The sequence below is a fragment of the Saccoglossus kowalevskii genome, chromosome 18, assembly GCF_978046115.1.
Source record: "Saccoglossus kowalevskii chromosome 18, keSacKowa6.1, whole genome shotgun sequence".
Lineage (NCBI taxonomy): Eukaryota > Metazoa > Hemichordata > Enteropneusta > Harrimaniidae > Saccoglossus > Saccoglossus kowalevskii.
The window spans coordinates 31,505,876-31,528,149 of NC_140658.1; the positions used below are offsets into that span (position 1 = coordinate 31,505,876).

Sequence of the window (22,274 nt, forward strand, 5' to 3'; positions counted from 1 at the left end):
TTGGCATAAGTGGGAATATACCTTGACCCGCACATGTCATCCACCCCTGTCATATTAGAGGGGGTTCATGACGACTGGCATTCATTCAACTGGGGGGTGGGGGTGGGGGTGGGGGGGCTGAGGGCTTTTAATCATATGCTACCCATAAGTACTCTTACCATTTATATTACACGCTTGTAATTTCTGTAATTCTGTTTTAATTTCAATTTCACTAGCTTGTATAACATCTAATAATTCAGAGAAAGTATATTTCTTCCCTTGGTGTTTCTCATCATCCTCATATAGTGGTCCATCATATCGGTTTTCTTCCAGTAATTTTTTTAGTCTTCTAAGCTTCGGCCGACAAGGACGCAGCTCAAAGTAATGATGAGCAAGACCAACAATCTGAAAAGTAAATTAAAAGTATTAGATATATTAGATTCATATGTTGATCTCAACATATGAAAGGTCATCAGTACTTTTTTTATTACTGTATATTATTTCATTCATTTTAGCTGAAAAGGCATTTTGTCTGTTTTTCATGAAGTTTATTTTCACTGATTTTTGATGAAATGAATGCACAATAATATTATTAAAAAGTTATTTTCACTGGATTGTATTGATACTGATTATCCTTTCAGGGGAAATAACTTAACCAAGTGAAAACAAAATACCAAGCCACAAGAGGCCGGTAACTAGTAACGACTCTGGCATTCTGATTGGTCCATCACTTTCTCGTTGCTTGTTCTATTTCCCTTAGTTACCTGATGTCAGCGCTTACGCTCATGGCCGTTCAGGGGTTTCCTTTTACTTTCGAAAGTTGGGCAATAATAAACTGTTTAATTTGTTATAAATTTACACAGAAACAGAGAAATGCAAGAAACATCTCAAATATGTAAGTCTAAGCAGGCAGAATGTATGAGCCCAGTAGTATTACAGACACGTTTACGCAGAACGAAACTTGAAATGCTTTCAAATTACGTCACTCAGTCACGTGCCTTTGGACCGGAATCCTGACCCAGTGGAACAATATGGTGATTACCAGTTACCTGCGTCCTACTTGCCATTAGCAAGGGACGCTGAGAACCAGTGAATATTGGCAAGTCATTACACAGCTCCCTCTAGTGGCAAAAGTTATAACACAGCTCCCTCTAGTGGCAACAATTATCACACAGCTTCCGTTCGCGACAATTGTTATCACTCAGCTCCTTCGAGTGTCAATAGACCACTTTTCCGAAAATCAAAGATACATCATTTTATATTCACACACATACCGAATATGGGGTGCAACATAAATTTGTACACATGATATTGTGCATGTTGGTGTACCAATCGACGTGACAAAAAAGAAAAAATTCCCTTTTACATCAACATCAGCAGACTGAAAGGCAGGTGTCTTTCTTACATCCCAGACTCTCTACTTCCGGGAAAGTGGTCTACAGCTCCCTCTACAGGCAATATTATCTTACTTCTATTGGTTGTAATCTTGAACAACATCCTTCTTCAAAATCTTTGGATGTTTTACATTCAGGTGCTAAGAGTAATGTGTTGGACGTCTCAGCAGATTTCAAATCAAATGTCTTATCATTTGTGCAAAGCACAACAGAGTCGCTTTTGTCACCTCGGATCACAAGACTGAAATCGAAAGAAATCAAACCTTTACTAATTTAGCAGCATTCAACAGTGTAAAAACCTTTGACAGTACACTTTTAATACTTACCTACTGCCTTCCTGTATATATTGTAGCAGTGACTGGTCTACTTCCATAAACCTGTGACAGTACACTTTTAATACTTACCTACTGCCTTCCTGTATATATTGTAGCAGTGACTGGTCTACTTCCATAAACCTGTGACAGTATACTTTTAATACTTACCTACTGCCTTCCTGTATATATTGTAGCAGTGACTGGTCTACTTCCATAAACCTGTGACAGTACACTTTTAATACTTACCTACTGCCTTCCTGTATATATTGTAGCAGTGACTGGTCTACTTCCATAAACCTGTGACAGTACACTTTTAATACTTACCTACTGCCTTCCTGTATATATTGTAGCAGTGACTGGTCTACTTCCATAAACCTGTGACAGTATACTTTTAATACTTACCTACTGCCTTCCTGTATATATTGTAGCAGTGACTGGTCTACTTCCATAAACCTGTGACAGTACACTTTTAATACTTACCTACTGCCTTCCTGTATATATTGTAGCAGTGATTGGTCTACTTCCATAAACCTGTGACAGTACACTTTTAATACTTACCTACTGCCTTCCTGTATATATTGTAGCAGTGATTGGTCTACTTCCATAAACCTGTGACAGTATACTTTTAATACTTACCTACTGCCTTCCTGTATATATTGTAGCAGTGATTGGTCTACTTCCATAAACCTGTGACAGTACACTTTTAATACTTACCTACTGCCTTCCTGTATATATTGTAGCAGTGACTGGTCTACTTCCATAAACCTGTGACAGTACACTTTTAATACTTACCTACTGCCTTCCTGTATATATTGTAGCAGTGATTGGTCTACTTCCATAAACCTGTGACAGTACACTTTTAATACTTACCTACTGCCTTCCTGTATATATTGTAGCAGTGACTGGTCTACTTCCATAAACCTGTGACAGTACACTTTTAATACTTACCTACTGCCTTCCTGTATATATTGTAGCAGTGATTGGTCTACTTCCATAAACCTGTGACAGTATACTTTTAATACTTACCTACTGCCTTCCTGTATATATTGTAGCAGTGATTGGTCTACTTCCATAAACCTGTGACAGTATACTTTTAATACTTACCTACTGCCTTCCTGTATATATTGTAGCAGTGATTGGTCTACTTCCATAAACCTGTGACAGTATACTTTTAATACTTACCTACTGCCTTCCTGTATATATTGTAGCAGTGACTGGTCTACTTCCATAAACCTGTGACAGTATACTTTTAATATTTACCTACTGCCTTCCTGTATATATTGTAGCAGTGATTTGTCTACTTCCATAAACCTGTGACAGAACACTTTTAATACTTACCTACTGCCTTCCTGTATATATTGTAGCAGTTATTTGTCTACTTCCATAAACCTGTGACAGTATACTTTTAATACTTACCTACTGCCTTCCTGTATATATCGTAGCAGTGATTGGTCTACTTCCATAAACCTGTGACAGTGTACTTTTAATACTTACCTACTGCCTTCCTGTATATATTGTAGCAGTGATTGGTCTACTTCCATAAACCTGTGACAGTATACTTTTAATACTTACCTACTGCCTTCTTGTATATATTGTAGCAGTGATTGGTCTACTTCCATAAACCTGTGACAGTACACTTTTAATACTGTGGAATACTTTATTTTCGCTGGAATTAATTTTCACTGAAAAAGCTTTTTGGGCGTTTTGCTTGGAATTTATTTTCACTGATTTTTCATGAGTTTAATGTGAAATATAAGAAAAAAAGTATATTCGCTGGATTTTATTTTCACGGAATCATCCCTTCAGCGAAAATAGCGAAAATAAATTCCAAGCGAAAATAAAGTATTCTACAGTACTTACCTACTGCCTTCCTGTATATATTGTAGCAGTGACTGGTCTACTTCTATAAACCTGTGACAGTACACTTTTAATACTTACCTACTGCCTTCCTGTATATATTGTAGCAGTGATTGGTCTACTTCTATAAACCTGTGACAGTACACTTTTAATACTTACCTACTGCCTTCCTGTATATATTGTAGCAGTGATTTGTCTACTTCCATAAACCTGTGACAGTACACTTTTAATACTTACCTACTGCCTTCCTGTATATATTGTAGCAGTGACTGGTCTACTTCCATAAACCTGTGACAGTATACTTTTATTACTTACCTACTGCCTTCCTGTATATATTGTAGCAGTGATTGGTCTACTTCCATAAACCTGTGACAGTACACTTTTAATACTTACCTACTGCCTTCCTGTATATATTGTAGCAGTGACTGCTTTACTTCTATAAACCTGTGACAGTATACTTTTATTACTTACCTACTGCCTTCCTGTATATATTGTAGCAGTGATTGGTCTACTTCCATAAACCTGTGACAGTACACTTTTAATACTTACCTACTGCCTTCCTGTATATATAGTAGCAGTGATTTGTCTACTTCCATAAACCTGTGACAGTACACTTTTAATACTTACCTACTGCCTTCCTGTATATATTGTAGCAGTGATTTGTCTACTTCCATAAACCTGTGACAGTATACTTTTATTACTTACCTACTGCCTTCCTGTATATATTGTAGCAGTGATTGGTCTACTTCCATAAACCTGTGACAGTACACTTTTAATACTTACCTACTGCCTTCCTGTATATATTGTAGCAGTGATTGGTCTACTTCCATAAACCTGTGACAGTAATACTTTTAATACTTACCTACTGCCTTCCTGTATATATTGTAGCAGTGATTGGTCTACTTCCATAAACCTGTGACAGTATACTTTTAATACTTACCTACTGCCTTCCTGTATATATTGTAGCAGTGATTGGTCTACTTCCATAAACCTTTGACAGTACACTTTTAATACTTACCTACTGCCTTCCTGTATATATTGTAGCAGTGATTGGTCTACTTCCATTAACCTGTGACAGTATACTTTTAATACTTACCTACTGCCTTCCTGTATATATTGTAGCAGTGATTGGTCTACTTCCATAAACCTGTGACAGTATACTTTTAATACTTACCTACTGCCTTCCTGTATATATTGTAGCAGTGATTGGTCTACTTCCATTAACCTGTGACAGTATACTTTTATTACTTACCTACTGCCTTCCTGTATATATTGTAGCAGTGATTGGTCTACTTCCATAAACCTGTGACAGTATACTTTTAATACTTACCTACTGCCTTCCTGTATATATTGTAGCAGTGATTGGTCTACTTCCATAAACCTGTGACAGTATACTTTTAATACTTACCTACTGCCTTCCTGTATATATTGTAGCAGTGATTGGTCTACTTCCATAAACCTTTGACAGTACACTTTTAATACTTACCTACTGCCTTCCTGTATATATTGTAGCAGTGATTTGTCTACTTCCATTAACCTGTGACAGTATACTTTTAATACTTACCTACTGCCTTCCTGTATATATTGTAGCAGTGATTGGTCTACTTCCATAAACCTGTGACAGTATACTTTTAATACTTACCTACTGCCTTCCTGTATATATTGTAGCAGTGATTTGTCTACTTCCATAAACCTGTGACAGTATACTTTTAATACTTACCTACTGCCTTCCTGTATATATTGTAGCGGTGACTGGTCTACTTCCATAAACCTGTGACAGTACACTTTTAATACTTACCTACTGCCTTCCTGTATATATTGTAGCAGTGATTTGTCTACTTCCATAAACCTGTGACAGTATACTTTTAATACTTACCTACTGCCTTCCTGTATATATTGTAGCGGTGACTGGTCTACTTCCATAAACCTGTGACAGTACACTTTTAATACTTACCTACTGCCTTCCTGTATATATTGTAGCAGTGACTGGTCTACTTCCATAAACCTGTGACAGTATACTTTTAATACTTACCTACTGCCTTCCTGTATATATTGTAGCGGTGACTGGTCTACTTCCATAAACCTGTGACAGTACACTTTTAATACTTACCTACTGCCTTCCTGTATATATTGTAGCAGTGATTGGTCTACTTCCATAAACCTGTGACAGTATACTTTTAATACTTACCTACTGCCTTCCTGTATATATTGTAGCAGTGACTGGTCTACTTCCATAAACCTGTGACAGTATACTTTTAATACATACCTACTGCCTTCCTGTATATATTGTAGCAGTGACTGGTCTACTTCCATAAACCTGTGACAGTATACTTTTAATACTTACCTACTGCCTTCCTGTATATATTGTAGCAGTGATTTGTCTACTTCCATAAACCTGTGACAGTATACTTTTAATACTTACCTACTGCCTTCCTGTATATATTATAGCAGTGACTGGTCTACTTCCATAAACCTGTGACAGTATACTTTTAATACTTACCTACTGCCTTCCTGTATATATTGTAGCAGTGATTTGTCTACTTCCATTAACCTGTGACAGTACACTTTTAATACTTACCTACTGCCTTCCTGTATATATTGTAGCAGTGATTGGTCTACATCCATAAACCTGTGACAGTATACTTTTAATACTTACCTACTGCCTTCCTGTATATATTGTAGCAGTGATTGGTCTACTTCCATAAACCTGTGACAGTATACTTTTAATACTTACGTACTGCCTTCCTGTATATATTGTAGCAGTGACTGGTCTACTTCCATAAACCTGTGACAGTATACTTTTAATACTTACGTACTGCCTTCCTGTATATATTGTAGCAGTGACTGGTCTACAACCATAAACCTGTGACAGTATACTTTTAATACTTACCTACTGCCTACCTGTATATATTGTAGCAGTGACTGGTCTACTTCCATAAACCTGTTACAGTACACTTTTAATACTTACCTACTGCCTTCCTGTATATATTTTAGCAGTGACTGGTCTACTTCCATAAACCTGTGACAGTATACTTTTAATACTTACCTACTGCCTTCCTGTATATATTGTAGCAGTGACTGGTCTACTTCCATAAACCTGTGACAGTATACTTTTAATACTTACCTACTGCCTTCCTGTATATATTGTAGCGGTGACTGGTCTACTTCCATAAACCTGTGACAGTACACTTTTAATACTTACCTACTGCCTTCCTGTATATATTGTAGCAGTGATTGGTCTACTTCCATAAACCTGTGACAGTATACTTTTAATACATACCTACTGCCTTCCTGTATATATTGTAGCAGTGACTGGTCTACTTCCATAAACCTGTGACAGTATACTTTTAATACTTACCTACTGCCTTCCTGTATATATTGTAGCAGTGATTTGTCTACTTCCATAAACCTGTGACAGTATACTTTTAATACTTACCTACTGCCTTCCTGTATATATTATAGCAGTGACTGGTCTACTTCCATAAACCTGTGACAGTATACTTTTAATACTTACCTACTGCCTTCCTGTATATATTGTAGCAGTGATTTGTCTACTTCCATAAACCTGTGACAGTACACTTTTAATACTTACCTACTGCCTTCCTGTATATATTGTAGCAGTGATTGGTCTACATCCATAAACCTGTGACAGTATACTTTTAATACTTACCTACTGCCTTCCTGTATATATTGTAGCAGTGATTGGTCTACTTCCATAAACCTGTGACAGTATACTTTTAATACTTACGTACTGCCTTCCTGTATATATTGTAGCAGTGACTGGTCTACTTCCATAAACCTGTGACAGTATACTTTTAATACTTACGTACTGCCTTCCTGTATATATTGTAGCAGTGACTGGTCTACAACCATAAACCTGTGACAGTATACTTTTAATACTTACCTACTGCCTACCTGTATATATTGTAGCAGTGACTGGTCTACTTCCATAAACCTGTTACAGTACACTTTTAATACTTACCTACTGCCTTCCTGTATATATTTTAGCAGTGACTGGTCTACTTCCATAAACCTGTGACAGTATACTTTTAATACTTACCTACTGCCTTCCTGTATATATTGTAGCAGTGATTTGTCTACTTCCATAAACCTGTGACAGTACACTTTTAATACTTACCTACTGCCTTCCTGTATATATTGTAGCAGTGATTGGTCTACTTCCATAAACCTGTTACAGTACACTTTTAATACTTACCTACTGCCTTCCTGTATATATTTTAGCAGTGACTGGTCTACTTCCATAAACCTGTGACAGTACACTTTTAATACTTACGTACTGCCTTCCTGTATATATTGTAGCAGTGACTGGTCTACAACCATAAACCTGTGACAGTATACTTTTAATACTTACCTACTGCCTTCCTGTATATATTGTAGCAGTGACTGGTCTACTTCCATAAACCTGTGACAGTATACTTTTAATACTTACCTACTGCCTTCCTGTATATATTGTAGCGGTGACTGGTCTACTTCCATAAACCTGTGACAGTATACTTTTAATACTTACCTACTGCCTTCCTGTATATATTGTAGCGGTGACTGGTCTACTTCCATAAACCTGTGACAGTATACTTTTAATACATACCTACTGCCTTCCTGTATATATTGTAGCAGTGATTGGTCTACTTCCATAAACCTGTGACAGTACACTTTTAATACTTACCTACTGCCTTCCTGTATATATTGTAGCAGTGATTGGTCTACTTCCATAAACCCGTGACAGTACACTTTTAATACTTACCTACTGCCTTCCTGTATATATTGTAGCAGTGACTGGTCTACTTCCATAAACCAGTGACAGTACACTTTTAATACTTACCTACTGCCTTCCTGTATATATTGTAGCAGTGACTGGTCTACTTCCATAAACCTGTGACAGTATACTTTTAATACTTACCTACTGCCTTCCTGTATATATTGTAGCAGTGACTGGTCTACTTCCATAAACCAGTGACAGTACACTTTTAATACTTACCTACTGCCTTCCTGTATATATTGTAGCAGTGACTGGTCTACTTCCATAAACCTGTGACAGTATACTTTTATTACTTACCTACTGCCTTCCTGTATATATTGTAGCAGTGATTGGTCTACTTCCATAAACCTGTGACAGTACACTTTTAATACTTACCTACTGCCTTCCTGTATATATTGTAGCAGTGATTGGTCTACTTCCATAAACCTGTGACAGTACACTTTTAATACTTACCTACTGCCTTCCTGTATATATTGTAGCAGTGATTGGTCTACTTCCATAAACCTGTGACAGTATACTTTTAATACTTACCTACTGCCTTCCTGTATATATTGTAGCAGTGACTGGTCTACTTCCATAAACCTGTGACAGTACACTTTTAATACTTACCTACTGCCTTCGTGTATATATTGTAGCAGTGACTGGTCTACTTTCATAAACCTGTGACAGTATACTTTTAATACTTACCTACTGCCTTCCTGTATATATTGTAGCAGTGATTGGTCTACTTCCATAAACCTGTGACAGTATACTTTTAATACTTACCTACTGCCTTCGTGTATATATTGTAGCAGTGACTGGTCTACTTCCATAAACCTGTGACAGTATACTTTTAATACTTACCTACTGCCTTCGTGTATATATTGTAGCAGTGACTGGTCTACTTCCATAAACCTGTGACAGTATACTTTTAATACTTACCTACTGCCTTCCTGTATATATTGTAGCAGTGACTGGTCTACTTCCATAAACCTGTGACAGTACACTTTTAATACTTACCTACTGCCTTCCTGTATATATTGTAGCAGTGACTGGTCTACTTCCATAAACCTGTGACAGTATACTTTTAATACTTACCTACTGCCTTCCTGTATATATTGTAGCAGTGACTGGTCTACTTCCATAAACCTGTGACAGTACACTTTTAATACTTACCTACTGCCTTCCTGTATATATTGTAGCAGTGACTGGTCTACTTCCATAAACCTGTGACAGTATACTTTTAATACTTATAAACTGCCTTCCTGTATATATTGTAGCAGTGATTTGTCTACTTCCATAAACCTGTGACAGTACACTTTTAATACTTACCTACTGCCTTCCTGTATATATTGTAGCAGTGATTGGTCTACTTCCATAAACCTGTGACAGTATACTTTTAATACTTACCTACTGCCTTCCTGTATATATTGTAGCAGTGACTGGTCTACTTCCATAAACCTGTGACAGTATACTTTTAATACTTACCTACTGCCTTCCTGTATATATTGTAGCAGTGACTGGTCTACTTCCATAAACCTGTGACAGTATACTTTTAATACTTACCTACTGCCTTCCTGTATATATTGTAGCAGTGACTGGTCTACTTCCATAAACCTGTGACAGTACACTTTTAATACTTACCTACTGCCTTCCTGTATATATTGTAGCAGTGACTGGTCTACTTCCATAAACCTGTGACAGTATACTTTTAATACTTATAAACTGCCTTCCTGTATATATTGTAGCAGTGATTTGTCTACTTCCATAAACCTGTGACAGTATACTTTTAATACTTACCTACTGCCTTCCTGTATATATTGTAGCAGTGACTGGTCTACTTCCATAAACCTGTGACAGTATACTTTTAATACTTACCTACTGCCTTCCTGTATATATTGTAGCAGTGACTGGTCTACTTCCATAAACCTGTGACAGTACACTTTTAATACTTACCTACTGCCTTCCTGTATATATTGTAGCAGTGACTGGTCTACTTCCATAAACCTGTGACAGTATACTTTTAATACTTATAAACTGCCTTCCTGTATATATTGTAGCAGTGATTTGTCTACTTCCATAAACCTGTGACAGTATACTTTTAATACTTACCTACTGCCTTCCTGTATATATTGTAGCAGTGATTGGTCTACTTCCATAAACCTGTGACAGTATACTTTTAATACTTACCTACTGCCTTCCTGTATATATTGTAGCAGTGACTGGTCTACTTCCATAAACCTGTGACAGTATACTTTTAATACTTACCTACTGCCTTCCTGTATATATTGTAGCAGTGACTGGTCTACTTCCATTAACCTGTGACAGTATACTTTTAATACTTACCTACTGCCTTCCTGTATATATTGTAGCAGTGATTTGTCTACTTCCATTAACTTCATACCAGAGGAATTCAAATCATCAGCAAAATAAAGAGTTTGTGAAACACTTGCCAGATCAGATAATTCCAACTTGGCATCAGTGGCGATAGTCTGCACTTGCTCAAGAGTTCTACAAACAAACCACACGACAAACCCTGGATATCAATGTTTGGCTTCTCAATCTACATAATCTTTCAATAAGGCATAACCCAACCCAGCGCAACGCAACCAAAAAACAATGTAGATGGATATAATTAAATGTTGCGTATTTGGCATGTTAAAAATATATTACTTCAGAAGGTACATGTATCATATACATGTATATGTTATCAGACCGAATAAAACAAACGTGTAAAAAAATAGCTTAACTAAAAAAATTCTGGGTAGATAAGTTTTAAATTATATTTAAATTTTTTAATTTATTTTTGAGTGTTCATCATTCACTTCATGCAAATTATTTTTTTCTTTCACTTGAAGTGTTCACACAGTCCCTTTATTAGTCAATGTAGAAATGATCATTGTCAAAGTCAATAAAATTTCTAGGTTTTGAAAATAATATAAAAGTATGACATTTTTTTCTGACTTGCATAGCACCCCGATATCAAAATGTAAATCTAGCAGTATGGGCTCAAAATAGTTGCCCTAAAAAGGGTTTAATTTTTAGACATCGCCATAACAAGATGTGCAACAAAGACTAAACTACCCTGAAAATCCTGAAAAAAAAAGTATAAACATCATGTATGACCCAAACTTGTTTAATGGCATCCTTGACAAGTATATGAACGCAATTACTGATTACAGAAGTAAATATAAAAAACACACAAAGCAACAGTACATATGACTAAGCTGCCAAAGCCTAGAAATTGAAGTTGGGAGACATACACGTCCTAAAACACTAGCTGATAAAAGAATCAGCAAAATATGTAAAACAACAGAAGACGAAATACATTTCATAATACACTGTCAAATATATATAAATGAAAGAAAAGAACTTTATGAACAATTTAACAGAATATCCAATAATTTCTCAACACAGAATTACATAGACAAATTCAAAATGATTTTAAACATGACAGAGCCATCTCTGCTTAGACATGTTATCAGATACTTAAACAATGCTTTTACTAAAAGACTAGCACTAACTAGTACAAACCCGCCTATTCACATAGTTCAGACCCAACATAGACTCCAGTCAGTCAAAATAATTATTTTGAACTTGTAGGCATTAATCAACGATTCTGCCAATGACAGAGATATAGAATCTAGGTCAGGGGGAGCCCCATGACCCCAAGATTCTTTTCCCTTACGTAACAAACCACGCGACCAAGGCCATATGGCCGTACCATTACGACTGGATATTCACTCTGGTTCCTTTCTCTCTGCATCAAGGACTTAGACCAACGCTACGGAAAGAGTGGGGTGGTTGGGGGGAGGACCCGGAGGCTATGGTGGGTATGAACTATGTGAATAGGCGGGTTAGAAGAACCCTCTGCCTAAATTCATTATGCAGAGCAGGATTCTGTGGTCTCGAACTACAGATAGAAAGTGTGGTTATGCTAAGTGCACTGCTTTCAGTTCGAGCCGGTTGATATGGTGGTCCCGAAACTAATGCGGAGGTCATATACCTTGGGCTTGTTCGTCCAATAGATGTGCTCCCCAACCTTGGAGGGAGGCATCTGTTACCAGAGTCATAGCTGTGGCGTGTGGGTCCAAGGGGACCCCCTGTCAGAGGTTGGCCAGTGACGACCACCAGGGCAGGGCTTCCTTCACTTGGTCCGAGATCAATACCCGCCTATCTAGTTCCCATAGGAGAGCTTGGTATTGTAACAACAAGCGTTGCACTGGGCGGCTGCGTAGTGCGGCCTGGGGAACCACCCTTCGAACCGAGGTCATCATTCCTATGATCCGAATTAGTTCTCGGAGGGACACTGAGGGAACGTTGACTAGGCGTTCGACTAGAATGCTTAGCGCTAAGCGTTCTGCTAGAATGCTTAGCGCTAAGCAACGTGCTCAAAATAGATATACCAAGCTTACCTGTGTCAAACTCCATGCCCGGGAACACCAACTGTTGCGTTGGGTAGGGATGGGACTTGTCTGATTTACTAAAGAGCCCAAATGATGAAGTAAATTCTGTGTTAGCCTGACGTGATTGGCTAATAACCCCTTGTCTGGGTTGTATAGTAACAAGTCGTCTAGGTACAGATTGATGTGTACTGACATTTGGTGAAGCAGCAACACTACCTGTTTTATCACTCTGGTGAACACGTAGGGCGCTGTGCATAACTCGAACGGGGCACCTGAAATTTGAATACTTGGCCCAGCTGGGCAATTCGAAGGAGATGGCAACTCGCTGGGTGTTTCGGTATGTCCAGGTAGGCCTGCTTAAGTCTAGTGGGGCTAGCCAGTCGAAACGGTGGATGGAGAGAAGAACGCTGAATGGTGTCTCCATGCGGAACCGATTGAGAAGCACGTACTGATTTAGTCTACCTAGGTCCAGAACTGAACGCCCGCCACCTGTACAAATGTAGATTTGGTACTACGAACACATTTGAGTAGAAGCCTGGACTTAATGCCGGCTGATCTACCTTGTGTATGGCAGTCTTATCCAGCAAAATTCTTGTCTGATTCCTTCTTCCTTGCGGAAGTCCTCTGGCAGTGCCCAATAGGGGAGACACTAGGGGATGTCGCATGTAGATGTGCAGTGGCCCACAAGTAAATGTGTCGCCTGGTCTAGGAGGCTGGTGCATTCCACCACCAAGGTCTCAGAGTCCTGGGCGTGAACAATAATGTGCTCAAGCAACTCTGCCCTCAGGGCGTGATGGATCGTCTCAGACTGAGCTGGCAAGAATGCCCATGGAACTCAGCCGTCCCCCTTTACCCGGTTTGCCAAACAGAAATTTGTGGTACCGGGTTCTGGAAAAGGAGCCTTGGGATCCGGTTGGGGTTGTTTTGGTCTCATCCCACACTTTGGGGTCTGATCTCGAAACCACACCAACCGGGTAGCGTTTGGTCCAGCGTAAAGTGTTGCATAAGATTTTACCCCAACCGGGGGCCTTAAGCGTTACCTCCTCTACACCGTTTGCACACCCTGCACCCCACTCAGCACTTGGCCGGACAGGGGGAAATGTGCCGACGGGGTTGCTTTGGATCCCGACGCCCATGACCCCATAAGCGTTGAAGCAACAGTAACTGGTTGCCTTAGGATCAAGGGTGGGCGCCAGTGGCTGGTATTTATAGTTCACCAGCGGCTTGTATTTATAGTTGTGTGCGCTCCTTTAGTAGCGCTGTGCATGACGGGTGTCTCCCGCCATTGTTGTTGCTTTTCAATAAAGCTGTTTCTTATCGTTCACCGGTGTTTGTATCATTACTGGCGTGGTGGCAGCGTCGGGATACGAAATCGACGCTAAATATCGTCCCTAAGAAGTCCGGCCATTCACTCAAGCAATCACCAGTGAACTTGCTTCTACTATAGCGGTAAGAAGTCCACTTTAAGTTAGTGTGTCACTTTATATTGAACTGTCTTCATGGCCTATAATGTACGGGCGCCAAAACAGTGGAGTTTGACCAAACATGAGTCAATAACGTCGTTCGAAGCCTGGAGGCAAAATCTGCAGTATATTTTGTCACTGGATCCAAATTTTGCTATATTTCTTGCCACTGATTATACATGGAATATGAAGTCTAATGCCACGCCACTGCGTGGTTTTACCGACGATGATGAAAGTGTCGGAGAACCGAAACGCCGAACCGCTCAACAAAAGGTCATGCATCTCGAATTAATGCTGGGTCAAATTGCCAATTATTGTCCTGTAATTTCACGCAACACCATCACAAAGTCGTCCACATCCATGTCATCAATTTGGCAAGCAATTCGTTTACACTATGGCTTCCAGACCTCGGGTTCACATTTCCTGGATTTTAATAATATTAAATTAGAAGCTGACGAGCGCCCAGAAGACCTATACGCCTGGTTTCATTTATTGAGGACAATTTGTTACATTGTGACAGTGACATAAAACATCATGGGGAAACCACCACCATTGACGAAGAACTCACACCTTCCTTAGAAAACATCATTGTGCTCACATGGTTACGCCTATTACACCCACAGCTACCAAGCTTAGTGAAACAACGGTATGGCACTGAGTTACGCTCAAAGACGCTTGCTACTCTAAAACCAGAAATTTCTCAGGCATTAGATTCGTTTATGGAGGAGATTCACGCTTCAGCTGACGCCAAGGTTTTGCGCTCCGTTGCCAATCAGTATAACGGCATTGATCTTATACTCGACGCACTCGTCATCGTTCATGACAGTCAATGACATTTCCGTACGCCCAGCTATGCATGAAATAACTATCAAAGGCACACATGTTGTTAGGTATGGAATCGAAGACGACACACTCCATTCACACAAAGTACGTCGCACACAGGCATTGGTATTGCGTTCCCCATCGGCCTCATCTGTTATTTGGCCTGGAGAATTTCTAGAAATTAAACTACCACCTAATATTGATGAAGATGAAACTTTCGCTATTGAGTCGCGTCATGATTCACCCAGCATGCGTAACCTCAAACCGTCACATAGATGGCCTCAGCCAGATATCATTGAATCAGTCGCAGGCAAAATTCGCATCTGTAACAACTCAATGTCACCAAAAGTAATACGGCGCAATGACCACTTTTGCCAAATTCGTCATACCACTTCACCACCATCAGCAGCATCTAGTACACCAGTCAAGGACACTCTTGACAAATCTCGTCCACACTCACCAACAATGCACTCGGATGGTGTCGACCTTGACCCTGACGTAATATTAACGATCGATGAGCGCTCCCAATTTCGAAGTCTACTTCGTATATACGACGATGTCTTCAATCCATCAATTTCCGGTTACAACGATGCATGTGGTAAATTTGAAACGTCTGTCAACATGGGCCCTGTTGAGCCTCCTCAAAGAAAGGGGCGCGTCCCTCAATACGCTCGGGATAAGCTCATAGAGCTTCAGAAAAAGTTTGATGACCTCGAGAAATTGGGGGTATTCCGTCGACCTGAAGACGTTGGAGTTACCGTAGAGTATCTAAATCCATCATTTCTGGTCAAAAAGCCAAACGGCGGTAATAGACTTGTTACTGCATTCGCCGACGTCGGTCGTTACAGCAAACCACAACCTTCGCTAATGCCGGATGTCGATTCAACGCTACGAACCATCGCATGCTGGAAATACATGCTCAAGACTGATCTAACCAGTGCTTTCTACCAAATCCCATTAGCAAAGGCCTCGATGAAATATTGCGGTGTCGCAACACCCTTTCGTGGTGTGAGAGTATATACGCGTTCGGCCATGGGCATGCCCGGGTCAGAAACTGCTCTTGAGGAGCTAATGTGTCGCATATTAGATGACTATATACAAGAAGGGTGTGTCGCAAAACTTGCAGATGACCTATACTGCGGAGGGAACACCCCACTTGAGCTACTCCAAAACTGGGAAAACGTTCTACAAGCATTAAGTAAGTGTAACATTCACTTGTCAGCTAGCAAAACAACGATCTGCCCAAAGTCCACAACCATTTCGGGTTGGATTTGGCGAGAGGGTCAACTTTCAGCGAGTTCTCATTGCATTGCAACTCTTTCATCATGTCTACCTCCTGACACTGTCCGTGGACTACGCTCATTCATCGGCGCCTAAAAAGTTTTAAGCCGTGTCATAAAAGGTTGTGCAGCTATAATCGCTCCATTTGAGTCAGCACTTGCAGGCCTGTCATCACCTGACAAAATTCAGTGGTCAGAGAGCTTACTACATAGCTTTAAAACAGCACAAACTTCACTCGCACAGAACAAATCAATTGTTCTTCCTCGTCCCTCAGATCACCTATGGATCGTAACCGATGGCTCAGTCACCAAGCATGGCATTGGCGCAACCTTCTACGTAACGCGCAATGACAAAACTTCACTAGCAGGATTCTTCAGTGCCAAACTATGCAAACACCAAGTTACATGGCTACCATGTGAAATCGAAGCACTATGTACATGTATTGCGGCATCAGTTAAGCACTTCAGTCCGTTTATTATCCAATCAGAGCACCAAGCCTGCGTTCTAACTGACAGCAAGCCATGTGTACAGGCAGTTGACAAACTCTGCCGTGGGGAATTCTCATCAAGCCCACGTGTCACTTCCTTTCTTTCTACTGTAAGTAGGTACCAAGTTGCTTTGCGCCACCTTGCAGATTCAGCCAACGTGCCCTCCGATTTTGCGAGTCGCAATCCACCAGAGTGTGACGAACCAAATTGCCAAATTTGTCAATTCATCCAGCGCACTGAGGACGCGGTTGTAAGGGGATCCACTATTTCAGACATCATTAACGGCAAACTACGCCTCCCGTTTACCACCAGATCAGCGTGGCTAAGTACACAATCACAGTGTCCAGATTTACGACGTGCACACGCTCACCTAAAACAAGGAACAAGACCATCAAGGAAACTCACCTCAATCCGGGATGTGAAACGGTATCTTGCTATCGCTACTATCGCAAGAGATGGTCTCCTCATCGTTAAACACAACGAACCCTTCCAAGTGTCATCTGATCTAATCATCATTCCACGCGCTGTTCTTAACGGACTTTTAACTGCACTTCACATCAAACTCGATCACCCAACTAAACACCAGCTAAAGCAAGTCTTTAAACGCAACTTCTACGCTCTCGACCTGGACAAATCCATTGAGTTAGTGTCACAACAATGTCATGTCTGTACGTCACTTTGTAAGCTGCCTGATACGCTAATAGAACAAACATCAGAGGACCCACCACACTCAGTCGGAGTATCTTTCGCAGCTGATGTAATCAAACGCAATCGCCAACTCATACTCGTCCTAAGGGAAACCGCTACGTCTTACACGTCATCCACTATTATCGATAGTGAGAACCAAACCGCACTACGTGATGGTGTAACCCGTTTAGTCATTGAAATGCGTGCACTCGACAGCCCATTTGCCGTGGTCCGTGTCGATCCTGCTCCTGGTTTCATAGCGCTACGTAATGATAGTATGCTTGAACAGTACCGTATCAATGTTGAGATTGGTCGCATTAAAAACATCAATAAGAATCCCGTAGCCAAAAAAGCCATCCGTGAACTGGAAGAAGAGCTCCTCCGGCAAGACCCAAGTGGTGACCCAGTTACTGCTGTAAAACTAGCTATAGCAACCGCACGATTAAACTCTCGCATTCGCAGTCGTGGACTATCAGCTCGCGAAATGTGGATACAACGTGACCAATTCACTAATGAGCAAATACCACTCGTCGACCGTGAGCTCATCACACAACAACACGAGTCACGCACTATTAATCATCCATACAGTCAAAAGTCTAAGACAAAATATCACGACAGTACAGTCAACAACATCAAGGTCGGTGACTTAGTCTACTTACGGTCTGACCGCAACAAGTCACATGCTCGCAGTAGATTCCTCGTTGTCAGTATCGATGGGGAGTGGTGCTTCATTAGGAAGTTCACTGGCTCGCAGCTACGTGCTACTTCATACAAGGTCAAATGCAACGAATGTTACAAAGTACCTGACCAGTACTTTGACACCACTACTTACAACAAAACACCTGTTCAAGACAACAGTGATACAGAAGCCGATGATCACCAAGTATCCAGCTTTCCTCCCAGTCCGATTTCGCCTGAGACACCAATCGAAATATGTCTCCCCACAATCGATGACAATACTTATCTTGTAGACAATGTAGTCAGTAGTGAGACAGAGAAAAACACTGAGAATATTGAGTCTTTGCCTAGTTCCCCTCCAATATCTAGACCCCAACGACATCGTAAACCTCCTAAGTATCTAGAAGATTATGTAACATAATCAATGTACTTTTTGTGACATGTATTGGATCATTTTGCTTGTTATGCCATTGCCACTTACGCAATGAATTTTCGTGTTTTCATGTTTTCTCGTTTTCGTTTACGATGATTTTCTTCGAAAAAGAAAGAAAGAGGTCACGCCAGTGGCTGGTATTTATAGTTCACCAGCGGCTTGTATTTATAGTTGTGTGCGCTCCTTTAGTAGCGCTGTGCATGACGGGTGTCTCCCGCCATTGTTGTTGCTTTTCAATAAAGCTGTTTCTTATCGTTCACCGGTGTTTGTATCATTACTGGCGGGGGGTATTTACAACGTATCACTAGGAACGATGATACTCTGCATCATTCCAACGGCGTGACTCACCGAGTCATTGCAGATAGAAGACTCTGAGGGTCCGTCCGAGGTACCAGCTGTATCCAACGCGAGCGAACTGTCTCATTTCAACTTAAATATGTGAGAGAGAGCGTGTTCGACTGTGCGTCTCATGACAGGGTCGGTTCCCTCTGGGGACGCCCATGGGTCGGTAAGAAGGGAGTCAAAACCCACAGCAGAGACCGGACTCAAGGGTAAAATCCTCGTTCCATTACCGCGCGGCGAACCCTGGCTGGCTGAAAGTAGGGGGGAGATGCAACGTGTGCCCTGACCCGAAATCGGAGGCTTGGCTGCCAGCATCCCTGTTGGCATTCAGTGCCCGAGGCCCCAGAGGAGACCCGGTGCAACTAGCGTGAAACTCGGCATCACCCAAAACAGCGGGGGAGTCGCAGCTGGAAATGGAAGAGACATGTTTTGAATGCCAGCGATACTTTTGTAATTCTTCCTGCTTGCCCATCGAGGGGCCGCAGTGGAGACAGCTTGCTCCAACTGCGTCTGATCTACCCGGCCTGCCAGGAACGCAATTTCCCCTGACAATCCTTCGACCAAAGCCCTCATCTCGGAGGCAAACCCGGCGCCGTGCAAGGACAGATCCACAAAGGGACCTGCAACGGGCCCCATACAAGGAAAGACGTCCAGGGGCACAGCCTCGCTGTAGTCGGTAAAATCGTGTAAACCACTGCCTGAAAACACAGACTGTGAGGATGCCCTCCGATCAGCAGGGGGAGACCAAAAAATATAATAAAATTGTACCTCCACCATCGGGCCTCCTACTCGAAGTCTCGGTAGACGAAGTACCAGTAGCCGAGCGTGAGGACTTTCTACTCATGCCAAACACGCAGCTCACTTTAACAGTTTTTTACTGGACGCGTGACCTTGCTGTGAAAATACGAACGACGCAGTCAGTCTCAGCAATTTGCATGGCTCTGAAAAAACATGTCAGACCTCAGAACTCCAGTGAAAACACACACCTTCAAGGCAAAAACCCTGAACCCCGCCACAGCAAAAAGCATTTCGGATACGGGTTTTATGCTGGTAAATACTAACTTAACCACAGCACAGTCGAAAAATGAGGAGACAAAAAACGGTGACAAACCTCTGGTGCTGTCATTACATCTATCCATTTCTAAATACATCGATCAAGCATAAAATGAAGACGACATGCATGAGGGAAAGGAATTACAGTTGGAAAAGGTGACGCAATGAAATCAACAAGTGATTAAGTTACGACCCGGTTGTTATGAAAAATGCTACACAGAAAGGGGAAAACGACACAAGGGTAAAAATGACAAGGAAAACTTATCCTACCAGCTACAATGTCGCATGCCGCTGCAGCAGCAACAACCCAATATAGAAACCCGGACAGGAAAAAGCAGGCGATCCAGGCAGAGCCGCTAAACTTCATCCCCGTCGATGCGGAGATAAAGAAAGAGTGAATATCCAGCCGTAATGGTGCCGCCATATGGCCTCGGTCACGTGGTTCGTGGCATAAGGGAAATTAGAATCTTGGGGTCCCCCTGACCTAGATTCTATCTCTCCGTCATTGGCAGAATCGCTGATTAATTAATGCCTACAGTTCAAAATAGTCATTTTGTCTATGGTGGGTGATTGAACGTAGTGATTTGATGTTGTTACGCACAAATGATTATTGATCGGCTGATTTGATTCAACTGCTATTGAAATTCATAAATACTTATTAAGATGAAGAGAATGTCTTTGTTGCGCCATGAGTATAAGCTCATCGGAGACTAAATTGTTTTTTTTCGCCTGCCCATTACATAACTTTCAACCCTGCAGTCATTCTGTAGCGGCTAGTGCTAATTTTCATTGTGATTTTTTCAGCACCACCACCCTTGTCGACACCCAACTTCTCTGTCAAGTACTAATATAAACATATCCCCCAAAATAGCCATAATTGGCAAAGTTGTCAACAAAAATTCATAAATTTCTGGAAAAAAAAACAAAACTGAGAAATTCAAAGACTCATATACATGTATACCCAACCCAAAATAACTTTAGAAGACAGAATCTGTAGGCAATGTTCCCAGATCAAAATTGAAAATGAAGAACATTTCTTCATGGAATGTCTTAGAATGTACCAAACAGAAAGACAAAAGTTATTTAATAATATCAATATTCCAGAAGAATTAAAAAGTGATGACCAGATATTTAAATATATTATGAGTTCAAGAGAAGACGTAATAATAAGACAAGTTGGTGAATACTTGTATAAAATATTTGAAATCAGAAATACATGTAACAATAACTGACATTTTACCTCAGTTTTATATGAATTGTGATTTATTACTAACATTTTATTGCTGTCAACGAATGGAAATTATTTCTAAGGATGCAATAAATTCATTATATTATTATTATAATTTTGAAAAATACTTGGATGTGTTGAATTTGAAACAAAGAATTTCAATGACAAAATTTCGAACTAGTAATCACAATTTAGCAATAGAAAAAGGGAGGCATACGCAACCAAAAATACCTACTGAAAATAGAATTTGCAAACAATGTTCACAGAATGAAATAGATGATGAACTGCACTTTGTTATGAAATGTCCACAATATAAAGTAATACGCCAACAAATCATACAAGATATTACATTTCCACAAGAAACACAGGATGATCTCCAGAAATTTAATTTCTTGATGACTTCAAAAGATGATGTAATAATAAAAAAGATTGGCAACTATATTCAAAATGCATTTCAATCAAGAAATAAAAATGCCATTTGATATGTAACACTTGCTTTATCCTTTTAACAACTAACTTTCTTTTTGTAGTAGTAGTTATCACAACTAATCTTTATTGCTATTAACTGATAGAAACATTGTATTTCTAAGGATGCAATAAAGTTATTATTATTATTATTATTACTAGTACACACAAGAACACTGCACTTCGCTCACGCCCGTCCCTGTTCATGTCCAAACAGCCCCAAACAACCCATGTGGATTATCGTCAATATTTATAACCAAATATAATCGTCTTGGTATTATCATTATATGTCAAGGGCCGTGAAGACATGTGCTTATGTGGTGTCTAATAATAATGTTTGTAAATATACTAGTATGTTCCGTGAATACGATTTCAAAACATACCTCAAGTTTCCCGCCATCTTGGATATTAGTGTACGAGGTTACAAAATGAGTGTTCGAAAAGATTTGGTCGATTTAAATATTTATAATATTCTTATTCTCTGTTGTAACAATTATTATAAAATAATATTTAGTTGATTTGTTATTTTATATAGAAATAATATGCTTAAATTAAAGACCTCCATGGACGAACTGAGTTATAAAATCACTATGATCGTTCGAGGTTAACCTAATTAGCATACAGAAGA

The 22,274-nt window shown here is 40.1% G+C and overlaps 1 protein-coding gene across 1 annotated transcript in view; it reads right to left on the reverse strand.

The window, feature by feature from the left end:
* LOC102801530 (sister chromatid cohesion protein DCC1-like) overlaps positions 1–22,062 on the reverse strand; it is a 39,081-nt gene extending 17,019 nt beyond the window's left edge. Inside the window, exons 1-4 of the mRNA XM_085492679.1 lie at positions 22,030–22,062; positions 10,647–10,811; positions 1,449–1,614; positions 159–384 (exon numbers count right to left, since the gene is read on the reverse strand). Coding sequence (XP_085348805.1) covers positions 159–384; positions 1,449–1,614; positions 10,647–10,811; positions 22,030–22,046 — 574 coding nt within the window. The 5' untranslated portion in view covers positions 22,047–22,062. The remainder of the gene's footprint in view (positions 1–158; positions 385–1,448; positions 1,615–10,646; positions 10,812–22,029) is intronic.
* Positions 22,063–22,274: the final 212 nt, after the last annotated feature.